At 38.8% G+C, this 11,782-nt stretch overlaps 2 protein-coding genes across 2 annotated transcripts; both read right to left on the reverse strand.

The window, feature by feature from the left end:
• Positions 1 to 2,113: 2,113 nt before the first annotated feature.
• arpin (actin related protein 2/3 complex inhibitor) lies at positions 2,114 to 5,292 on the reverse strand. Its single transcript, XM_048258054.1, has 6 exons — positions 4,679 to 5,292; positions 4,404 to 4,479; positions 4,034 to 4,166; positions 3,063 to 3,269; positions 2,642 to 2,805; positions 2,114 to 2,251 (listed from the first exon to the last, which is right to left on the reverse strand). The coding sequence occupies exons 1-6, from the start codon at positions 4,768 to 4,770 to the stop codon at positions 2,243 to 2,245; spliced, it is 681 nt and encodes a 226-aa protein (XP_048114011.1). The 5' UTR covers positions 4,771 to 5,292; the 3' UTR covers positions 2,114 to 2,242.
• A 135-nt stretch (positions 5,293 to 5,427) lies between these two features.
• fam169b (family with sequence similarity 169 member B) lies at positions 5,428 to 8,684 on the reverse strand. Its single transcript, XM_048258053.1, has 9 exons — positions 8,625 to 8,684; positions 7,951 to 8,066; positions 7,747 to 7,846; positions 7,492 to 7,577; positions 7,217 to 7,391; positions 6,745 to 6,927; positions 6,492 to 6,620; positions 6,167 to 6,279; positions 5,428 to 6,048 (listed from the first exon to the last, which is right to left on the reverse strand). Exons 1-9 carry the CDS (start codon positions 8,650 to 8,652, stop codon positions 5,899 to 5,901), a joined length of 1,080 nt encoding a protein of 359 aa, XP_048114010.1. The 5' UTR covers positions 8,653 to 8,684; the 3' UTR covers positions 5,428 to 5,898.
• Positions 8,685 to 11,782: the final 3,098 nt, after the last annotated feature.

The following is an 11,782-nucleotide window of genomic DNA, read 5'->3' on the forward strand; positions in this document are numbered from 1 at the left end:
CACAAGTTCCTCTGGTGTGAATACAGTATATTTAATGCATTTGAGAAGCATGACCAACAAGTGCCTATGACAGATGATCCAGGATAAGATAGGATAGGACAGTGTACGATCTGTATTGGGAAATTCATAGCCATATGTGTGGCTTTAACATACAAACAAATAGAGACAGAGACATAAACACAAACAATGGAAACACTCTAACTTTCAGTAGAACAAAATATCTTATCAAAGAGCCTAGGATGACACTGACAGTACTGTAGCTCTACTGTGAAGGAGCATTTATTCATTTGGCCTGAGGGTCAGATCATTGCTGTTCACTCTGAGGGATATTGTAATGTGATGCCATCCAACAAACACAGTTTCCCACTTCCCACCAACAGTACGCAATATACAGTTTTTACCAGTATAGCCAGAGACTTTCTAATGAGGAGACACAGCACTCAAAAAATCCTCCATCGAAATACATGGGGCTAGTTTGTAATGCCAATATGGCCGTTGTCTACACATATCCCACCCCGTCCTCGGCAAAACGTTGACATGTGAATACATTCAGCCAATCATATGGTGTGTTGTGAAGTAATCATGCCAATCATGTGTTGTGAACTCGCTGCTGGAGCAAGATTGGTGTCGTGAAGCCTTGCACACGCGCATTTCTGCCGAATAGGATGCCCGATGAGTGCCCAAAAAGCGTTGCAATATGGTCGCCGAGTGGAGGGACTTGCCTAAAAGGACTTTGGTATAGCATGTGTGCCGGGACTGCAGTGCAGACAAGAGCCATGAGATGACCAACTGACCGGTTCACAAAAACAGGTGTAAAGAAGACCATCATTTGACCATAATTAATGATTTTTTAAAAAAGAGAGCAGCCTCTTTGGCTCAGAAAAAGAACATTGATGTTTCAGTTGTTATTGCTAAATGACCAAACTTACAAAAAATAGTAAAAATAATGACGAACATCGCAGAGAAACAGCAGAATGATTAAAAGTGCAACATGTATTTTTATGGCAAAAAAACGTATGTCCTTCTAGATCAACCATAATGCAGTTGGAACAATGAAATGGTAATGTATAATACTCCTGTGTTTTTTAATGTGCCCTAGTTCTTGTCTAAAGTTTTTATGAAGGAGGAGCTGAACAATATAATCATAACAATTCCATTGAATGAGTGGATTTCTATGCCAGAGGCCCTCAGGAAGTATAATAGCATTTGACACTTCAAAGTCTTATGATAACAGTTTAGGCCTTTTGCCCTAGGTCAAAAATTGCCATACAAGCAGTATATATTCTGATAAATATGTCTGTATCTCTGCATTCATGGAGTTCTGAGAACTCCTGATTTGTTCAATTACTGAATATAATATTATTGAGTTGGTTCAATAGTTAACAGTGCATAAAAATGCACTGTTCTGTTATCCGAAGTCTTCTTCTTTCCACCAAATTTCGTAAGGTCTTGAAAAGGACACTTGAGGAATGTATTTTTCGTTTCGTAATTTTTCGTAAACTTTATACTTTTTGAGTTATTAACATAAATCAAGCTTATTTTTCCCCATTGACTTTGCATTGGCACTATGACATCACAATGGGATAATCAAACTGATTTGCACCTGTATCAACTGACAGCTGCTCAACTAGGCCCCCTCACTGTAGCCAATTAATGACTTAGAATGCAATCAACTGCACCTGTGCTCTCTCACTGACTGCAGCAACTTCAATGGAACCCCTGCTCTGTGTCTCTCTCCATTGAACTGGATAGCTCCCTTTCTCTTCCCCACTTTCTTTTACTTCATCCATTAAACTATCTGTCTATCAACATCCATTAAACTGTCTACCTATGCACATCTATTAATTCCCTATTAAATAATTTAACAGTTTAAACTATTCAACTATTTAACTGTTAAGCCATTCCAACTGTCAGTTGTCATCAACTATGACTCCCGCCACCTGTTTCCTCTGCCCACAACTGTTTCCAAATAAAAGTTTGTTTTGCATTTTATGTTAATGATGTTTTGCTTTTTCATGCACTGGTAATTTCCTCAAAATTACATTTTCTAGTTGTACTTGCTGACTGTGTTTCAAATTATTTTACTGCCAACACATCAAAACAACAGAACAAATACATAGCAAAACAACGACATTCTTTTATTTCTTAAAAATATTCAGGTAACATAACAATAGCACTTCAGTATTTTAGTTCCATGTTTGTTTCGCTGTTGTCATATGACTTCTTAGCATGTTTGTTCATCTCAGTCCTCCTGAAACACAGAGACAGGCACATTTTAGTGCAACGCATTAAATTACATGAGCCGTGGGAATTATTGTACCAAGTCGCATTCATAAGGCCTTTTAGAGAGTGTAAACAATCAAGGGCAAAACGACTATGAAAACAATAGCATTGAACAAAAATATTTTACAGGTTTTACCTATGGAACCTAAACATTGTATAGACAAACTTTGAGCAAAATAACATGAGTCGGTGCTGCAATCATTTTCCTGGATTTTGTCTGATTTGACACGGAATGACTCACCAGTCAACCATGCTACCAGTAAAAAAAACATACAGGTTGCACAGCTGCAATTAAACTACTCTGCATGCAGTTCAAGCAAACAAGGGGAAAACCGCCATTTTCCTGCATTCCTCGTACCCACTCCTCGTCGTCCGCCCCGTCTCCCTGTCCTCCGGGTTTTGCCACACCCTCTCCGCCGGCTTTGTTGGCCATGATTTTATCCGTCCACGAGGCCCCAGCTGTCTCGTCTCCAGCAAAGTTGCACTTGGTAACGGTGCCCCCATTTATCTTGGCAAAGGAAACTGGGGGGAGTGGGGGTGGGGGGGGGGCAGAGATGGAGAGAGTACACTGACTAATTTGCATCACATTCAAATCTATTTCGACTAGAGCACGCATGCACTCTTAAGTGCTGAAAAGACAGAGCAGAACCATTCAACCAAATATATCCTGCAGCTAACCACATATGTGGAAGTGGTACTGTGGCTGACTTTTGCAGCTTACTTCCTAAAACCCTTATTCAATCTTTGAGAGGTTGTAAAGCAATGTGTTTGTCACTCACAGATAAACGGACCGTCTCCTTTGGTTTTTAGACGGATCTCCTGGCCCATTTCCATTTCTGTTTTCTCCGCCTCTGCCTCGGGTATCCAGAAAGCATAAGCCTGACTGGGGCAATGCTTTTCAGTGATTCTCACCAGCTCTGGTTTGTTGACAATGTCATTCAGATGCTCCTCAGACAGACAGTCTGTTTCTCCTTTGGCCTCCACTTCTGCGTGTCACAGAGATTCAAAGTGTTTTTTAACTCCCTCAACTAGATTGACTTTTAGCTTTTAGCTGACTTTTAGATTTGTATCACTAGGGGATCTATGATAGATTATTTTGTCCAATATGGTACAGTAATAAATGGACATGTCTATGATTTGCTGGATTGGGGTCAGTGTGTCTTTATCAGTCACAGAAAGTTTACTACATAACTTTATCAAGTCAGACGAAACAAAAAGACAGACAATGCAGATGGAGCAAAGATGTGGAAAATAATCCACACATTTTTTTGTTTTTATGTTTTTTTTATGTTTATGTATGGATTTATGTTTAAAAAAAACAGGACATACAATTCGACCTGCACAGCGTTTTTTCTTGCTTAGGCAGCCACGTTGTATCCATTTGGTTGCATTAAAATAAAATACTGGTGTTAAGCACATATATAGGGCATCATAATCATCATTCTGTCCATTTGCAATCCTCAGATCCTCACACTGCAACCCTATCTACCAGACTTTGGGTAGGTAACTGATTATGAGGACCTGTCCTATGAGGACCTGTCCACGCTGTTGCTAAAACGAAGCCATGAGAGTTGCTGAATCCCATCTAGTTTGCAAGCGTGTTGGATTGCATGCAGCTTTCATGACAGTAAGGAAATGACTAGGTGTGACAACATCAACATGTTCAGTATTCCCTAAAAAGTCCCATGGCATGGTTCTGGCGCATCATTGTAAACAAAGCTTTGTTTATGTTGCGTCAAAGTGAACTCACTGTAGGAAGACATGAGGTAGCCTGTGTTGACTTTCTTGGTATCGCTGAAGTTGGGCTCAATCTCATCTCCTTTTGCATCAAACCTTCTCCTGTGGATTCGACTAGGTTTGATGTATAAAACATTATACCGATCCTAAAAAAAAACAATAATGAAAATGTTTCCAAGATATTAACAATTGAAAATGACTAGCTTAGGCTACTATAAAATAGCCTACACTTTTAAGAATATTCAGCGACCAAGACAAATATGCGAAGGGCGTAGGCCTAGACTACCTGTGAGAGTCTGACGTTGAGACGTCGGTTAAAACAATTATTCTGATAAAATAAGTCATATGACATTAACTGCATGATATAAAATGGCTCAAACAACCTTTTTACTTTGAGCGTCTGTGATTACGTGGCGTGATACATCAACGAGTTGTCCCTCCAGTATAACACCTCGACCACTGCCACAAAGAGAGAATGCAGTCAGTCAGTGTAAGCCCATTATCGATGATAATATCAGCAACACTGGAGCACAACTTGGTTGATAGATTATTTTGCTTTATTTTGGTTTTGCTTTACCCCCTTGGTAAGCCTACACTGTCAGTGGAGTTTGTTCGTCCAGGCGTCGACAGAAAAAAACCCGCACCACTACACTATTACCTTTGAAAAGAGGAGGGATTCCATACATTTCCAATTTTCTCATTGTGCACAGGTTTGTTCTGTAGTGATGTGTTGTGATATATCCGACTCATTATTCCAACTATTTAGACAGTTTGCAGCTACTTTCCATCGACTTCCTGGTTTTCTACGTCACCAAGGAAATACCATTCAGTCAGTGTTTTGGGCTGCTGGATCCCCCCACCCTCATCCAAAGGTTTTCACATCACAAATGTCATAGTTATCTCCATTTGCATGCACACTATTTAGCGTGCCCAAAACGTCGCGCATATAACGTCGCCCTTGATGCGCTTTATCATCGCAGAAATGTTATTGTGCGTAATTGCCTATGTTCAATTGCTATTCATGCTCATTTTATGCATTCATCGAAACTCCCCCCCAAAGTAACATAATACATCCTAAAACATACAGCTATGTTTCCTTCTCTGAGTAGTTCCACAGCATATGTTTCCTTCTACTGAAGTAGTTCCACAGTGCGAACAGGTTTGATATTCACTCCAATCTTGGGCTATGCACTTTTTGTTTTCCTCTGATTAATGTGAATTTCAAACACATAGCACATGGCACACTCAGGCTTTTGCTACATTTTCCCAGTTTCACTCACATAGCTCCATTAAATTATTCCTACAGCGTAAGCTATTATGTGGCCATATTTTTCTGATGTTAGTTTAGTTGTTAACAAAAAATAACAGGATGTGGCATTGTTGACAGAAAAGTGTACCAAATATTCAAACATTTCCCATAACATTTATAGGTTTCACCGTTTCAATTCATGAAGCTTGTGATATGTACATTTTTGGTCCTAGACAACATTTGGCTAATTCTTGTTTACTTTGGTCCCTGTAAACCACACAAGATAAATACAAACAATGGACAGGATCAAGTGGAAGAAATGCACTCTAGCTGAACTCTACATACTGGTGAGAGACCTGCTCAAACATTCCAGGCACTTTATAGTATTTTTTTCTGTCCACACAAATCACAAACACACACACACACACACACACACACACACACACACACACACACACACCATAACACACATATGTCCATTGGTTATTTCATTGTCTCAGAACAATTAATAGGCCTACTGAGATAACAACTTGAAGATCAGGTCTATGCAGGGCCTCTTAAATTACTTTCAACTGACTGAGCCAGAGAGGGATTTCTCCAAACATCAACACAGCAGTTCGGAAGTTTCTTTAAAGTGTCCTTCTTTGTTTGGTGTTCTCACACTCCTCTGCGTGGTTTGCTGTTCGCCTCCTCCCAGAATTCCTTTGGGTGTTGTCAGGCGTTGCCACAGGACCAGTAGGTAATACACCCATTTCAAAATGCTTCTCTAGGGTGTCTGCCTTTCGATTTGTGGAGACAGAAAGTAGAGGGTGAAGGGTCGATTTGTGTTATGTTCTGAATGATTCATATACATAAACATAATAGGGGTTGTTTGTGGGTGACATAAGGTTGACTCACTTTTGATATGCTCCAGGCAGGGTCGACGCTGTCAGGTAAAAGAGAAGGAACTTTCCCCTCCTCGTGTTTGTCTCCATGTGTCTTGTCAGTGGTAATTGTTTGTGGACTCTGCCCTGTTCCGGGAAGAGAAACTCAATATCATCAGTGTTATCCCCCTCGTGTTCTCAGTCATGGTACAATGGCAGTAAAATAAATGTCCTACTCAAAGAAAGTCAAATTTCTGTTTCAACCACAATACAGATAATAAATAGTTATTAAAGCGGTGATTATTTGCTCCCCTTTCTCCATAAAATGTGACCAGTTAAAGTTAAGGAGAGGGCCTCACTGTTCTTTGGAAGCCGACGGACCTGGAGGCCTAGCCACACATTGCGTCTTTGACCCCAGTCTCCAGGGCTCTCCACTTCGTACAGGCGGTCCCTTTCCTCCTCATTGATTTCCAAGAACTTTTGACACACTGTGTCAGAACAAGGAAACAAGTAATGTCCATAATGTCTGAATAAATAATGCCCATTATACAAGACAAAGACCTGTCATGTTTAAGAATAACCCATCTTTGCTCTTCACCTGCCCAGCCTTACCTTCGTACATTCGGGCAGAAATGGGATAGCTGACACCCAGTACTTCCTCTTGAGGGAATGACGAGCAGAAATCTTCCAGCATCTGCAGGGCAAGCCCCTTCCTCCTCCAGAGTGTCCGAACAAACAAAGTGTCCAGCACGGGAAGCAAGTAGCTTTGCCCACTACATCTACTGCACAAGGTGCCTGTGCAAAGACAGCATGGATCATTGGACAAATGATAATATATAAAACACAGTAAAACATATAATTTAGCTGCACAACTAGCTAAACTCCAGATGAACTGAGGTGTGAAGAATAATATAACTAAAAATGTGAAATTGTGACAAAGAAAACAAACAACCGGAATAGGCCTTGCTTTGAATGGAGCCATGGTAATTACATTAGTTATCTGGCAGAGGTGATGTCTTTTTCACTAGCAAGGGTATGGCACATAGACATTCTTTCACCAACAGATGATAATGCTGAGATATACCTTTTTTCTTTATGGTATAAAATCCGACAGCTTCTCCGTCCAGCCAGAAGATTTTGCCAAATTCCTCCAAAGCATGCGGTGAGAAATATATTTCTTCATCCAGAGTTCTTTCCAAAATCCCAAAAATGATCTGACTCATGACAAACAAAATGACTCTCTCCACGATTGAATTCACCTATGGAAAAACAATGACCAAATTAAAAGCACAGATGATAAAACCTCTTTCTCAGCTTTGGCAAAATAAAACAATGTAATTATACAATTATTAGCCTTACCACTACAAGTCCACATCTGGATTTGCAGGATGTCTTCATCACATCTTGTACAGACCACCACTTTTTGTGCAGGTATACTGCAACCACTGAAAGATTCAAGACATTTTCTCACACGCTGCCATAACCAATCATAACATCAATGGTAACTACTGGAGTGAGTGTTTAAGTAAGTAAACACATACATACATACATACATACATACATACATACATACATACATAGCCTACATAAACAAACCACCCCAAATAGCTTAACCTTGAGTTGCATCTCCAGGCAAATGCAGGGCAAAAACCGAATGGGCTAGATCATCACTGAAAAGTGAGAGGCTGGCTATGTTATCATGACACACGTCCACCTAGTAAAAGAACAACAGACATGTATACCACTATGCGAAACAAACAAAAATTCCTTGATTACAAAAGCATTTCAATGTCCAAATGAATGAATCTTATGAAACACCTTTACTCCATGTGATAGCGTGAAAGTCTTCCTTAAACCATTGTCCAAATATGCCATTTTCTCCTCTGACAGATCGACACAGTCTTCTTCAGGACAGTCAACTGGATATGTGATATCTGTAATAGAAGTCACTTAATATAATTAAAGGAATGTAGGGTAGGGTGCTTAGTGATAAATACTTTATAACACTTACTGACACGAAAATTGATGTATTACAAAATGTTAAAAACCATGTAGTAAGCACGCGGAACTGGCATAGGCTTGCTTGGATATTTTTTATCTCCACAAAGTAGTCTCGGTTTTACACAGGAGACTGAGCACGCCGTGCATGTAGTGTCCGGACTTATTAAAGCCTACCGAAAACAGTGCCAACAGGGTTCCAGTGAATAAAGAAGACCTTTCGACTATTGCAGAAGCTGTGAGTTACTTACAACTTAACAGTAGGCCAGATTGTGGATACTGGCTTTGAATGAACACAATAGAAAACTTTGAGTATATTTGGCAACTCCAACGCGAATGGTTTTGGACACGTCGCCCATGTTTAATGACAGTCGGCAAAATGTACAAAACAGTATGGGCAATGACTAATGGATTAGACTATTATCGAAACACGTCAGATTCGAAAGTGGTTCCACACCACAATTTATACGGCGAGTATTTCGGTAGCCTCTTACCGGTGATATGGTGCTGTTTGGATTCCATTTTGTTTATCAAATGTCATCAACACTGTAAACACTTTTGTTTGTGCAAGGGCTCCACCTAGTGTGAAAGATCGCAAACTAAATCAACTGTGTGCACTTTGCCTGCACTGTGCAGAAATACATTTTCTGTATTTAAATGCAAGGTATCACGAGGTGTTCATAGGGTGGGTCACTGATACAAAATACGAGGCTTAAATATGAGAATATGAGAGCAATTTTAAGTTAAGCTTTTTTTTTGTAGCCTATTTTGTAACTGTCAGATGCTGTTTCAACTATAGATCTGTTGCAAGTAACTTCTCTCTTTTGCCAAATAATGGATATTATAAATTGTAAGATATACAGTGAACATATTGTAATTATGTTTATTAAAACCATTTTACAGTTAAGATGTTAAATGGTTGTTCAAGTTCAGAATAATTGAGGATGATACAGCAAGTTGCAACTTTATGATCTCTAAACTGTTAACAGCATTTAGGGACAGTTACCTTGCAAAATATCAAAAATAGATTAAAAACTCATATTCATAGAAGTTTGTTGGGCCTGTTTTGTCAATACTAACATAGCCTAAATCATCGTTTTTGTTTTTGTTGCATGTCAAAATTATTAACTTTTCAGCACATAGATCAAACAATGTAGAATTTACTGATTTGACTGATTTGTAGAGAATCATTGTACATTAATCACTTTGTGAAGATTTTATCAATGCAATTGTGTGTTTGTATCATGAGTAAGTATCCAAAGTATCCTGATACTCCCCTGTGTGAGTGTTTTGTAGTTTCACAAAACAAAACAAAGCCTTTGCCAGGATGTCCCACATGTAGCCTACTGAAGCCCTGTCACTAGTGCAATCCTCTTAATCCAATATCCACTGTGGAATTTTAAAAAATCTTCACAGCACTTAGCACTTGAACATTTTCAGGTCAATCAAAGTATGGCTACAGTGGAAGTTTTTTAGTCTTACTGTCAGTGTCACTATAGTCATACGGTCAACATGGTAGCCTACCTCAAAATAGGCCAGGTATTTCAGATCTTCATAATATTTGATACACATATTGACTGGACTCTACATACATTCATAAAAGAAAGTCTGAATTGGATGCTTTTCTTGATCTAGTATTGTGCAGAAGCTAAAGCCACTTCCTGTGGGATTTTTCAGTCGGATTTTCCATGGGGTTTTTAGTATAAAGTATCTGTTTTAAATCTTTATTTTTCACCCCAACTCAATATCATTGACACTTTGTCTCAACCTTGAAATGTAATAAACTGCTATTATTTGTCCATGGGATTTAAAAAAAGAAAATATACAATTCTCAAATACAAAGTACCCCCCAACACATACACATTTACACTACTGTCAACCATTGTATTTACATTACATGGCATTGTATATTGAAACCTGTAAAAGGTAGCTTACATGCAACTGCATTTCAACAAATTTGACTTTTATAACATCTTGTGTTTCTGCACAAAAATGTCAACAATAGAGATTCAGAGATACTGAGCTGGGGTGAAAACATTTCTCCATATGGAAATCCCCAGAAGAATACTATATAAAATGGCTCTAAGGTCTACAAAATGACAGTACCTAAGAAAAGCACCAGAGACCAGACTAGAGTACCCATCAGAATTATTGTCACCTCTGCTAAAGTTGACTAAAATCAGGTATGAAAAATAATCCATAAATCTAACCTTAACCTTCTTTTTGTATACATTGTACCTATTTATTATATTTATTTATTATATGTATTTATTAAATGTATCTTTACACTGTCTTAATGCTATGGACCCATTTGGTGTCTGAAATAAAGATTTGATTGAAACATTTATTTTGAGAAAAAGGAAAATCTCATCAAGAAATAAATATTTTTAACAAAAACATGTCGCTCACAATTATTGGCACCCCTGCTTGTAATACCTTCTTAAGCCTCCCTTTGCCAGTAAAACAGTTTGTAATATTCTCCTATGACACCCTATAAGGTTGGAAAATATTAAGGAAGGAATTTAAGACCATTTGTCTTAACAAAATCTCCCCAGATCGTCCAGATTCCTAGGTCCACACGTGTGCATTCTCCTCTTTGACCCCTGATCTAAACTCTGACTGAGTTTAGATCAGGGGACTGAGATGGCAATGGCTGAAGATTGATTTTGTGTTCATTAAACCATTTTTGTTTTGAGCTGGACATTTATTTTGGTTAATTGACCTGATGAATGATCCAATCATGACCCACTTTTAGTGTCTTGGCAGAGATTGACAGATTTCCTTTGAAAATGTTCAGGTTTATCCTGGGGTTCATGATACTATGCGCCTTAAAGGTGCTCTAGCGATGCTGGGTAACGTCACTTCTGTTGACGTTCAAACAAAACAGAAAGCTAGCTCGCTACTTCCTCCCCCTCCTTCCCGTGCAATTGAAACTCTCCTAAACGCGCATCTCGTCGGTGAATTGCTGGAACTGTTTGTTATGTTTTTATGGGCTAGGTTTGCCCAGCTTGTTTTTGTTGCCGTTTTTGGAGCCTCGGCGGTCCAGAGATCACGTTTTTTTACAGTGTATTCAGGACACAGGCAGCTAGCAGATGGTGAGGTGATGTTTGCTAAGTGACATAAAATGTTTTAGCCTAAAAAATGTGTGGCATCGCTTAGAGCACCTTTAAGGTTCACAAGGCGTTTGGGAGTAAAACAGCATTTTCAGTATAGTCATTCCCACATAAAGTGTTTCTTGCCAAAGAGCACATTTAATCTGACAACAGACCACATTTCCAGACAAAGTCACTGTACCATTCAGTAACTCCTGACATTTACAATTAAATGACTGGAAAGGCTTTTACCTGACATGCCCTCTAAATAATCTATTAGCAGTGAGGACACTTTTGAAGATTTTTGGGGGACTTGGTGACCCCAAGATGATACATTTTTCTGTAACTCTCCAACAGTGGTTCTTATGGAATCGCAAGATAACCATGGGTCTTTGTCCATGCATGTTTGTCACATTTCCGTTTGATTAGAACCTTTTAATTATTGTTTTAACTGTAAATATAGGCATTTTAAAAAGTATCTAGTTTTTATAACCATTCCCTGACTTACAAATGTCAACACTCAACACCCTTTTTTTTATTTCAATTTAGTGTATTCACTT

Source organism: Alosa alosa, chromosome 11 (genome assembly GCF_017589495.1).
Source record: "Alosa alosa isolate M-15738 ecotype Scorff River chromosome 11, AALO_Geno_1.1, whole genome shotgun sequence".
Lineage (NCBI taxonomy): Eukaryota > Metazoa > Chordata > Actinopteri > Clupeiformes > Clupeidae > Alosa > Alosa alosa.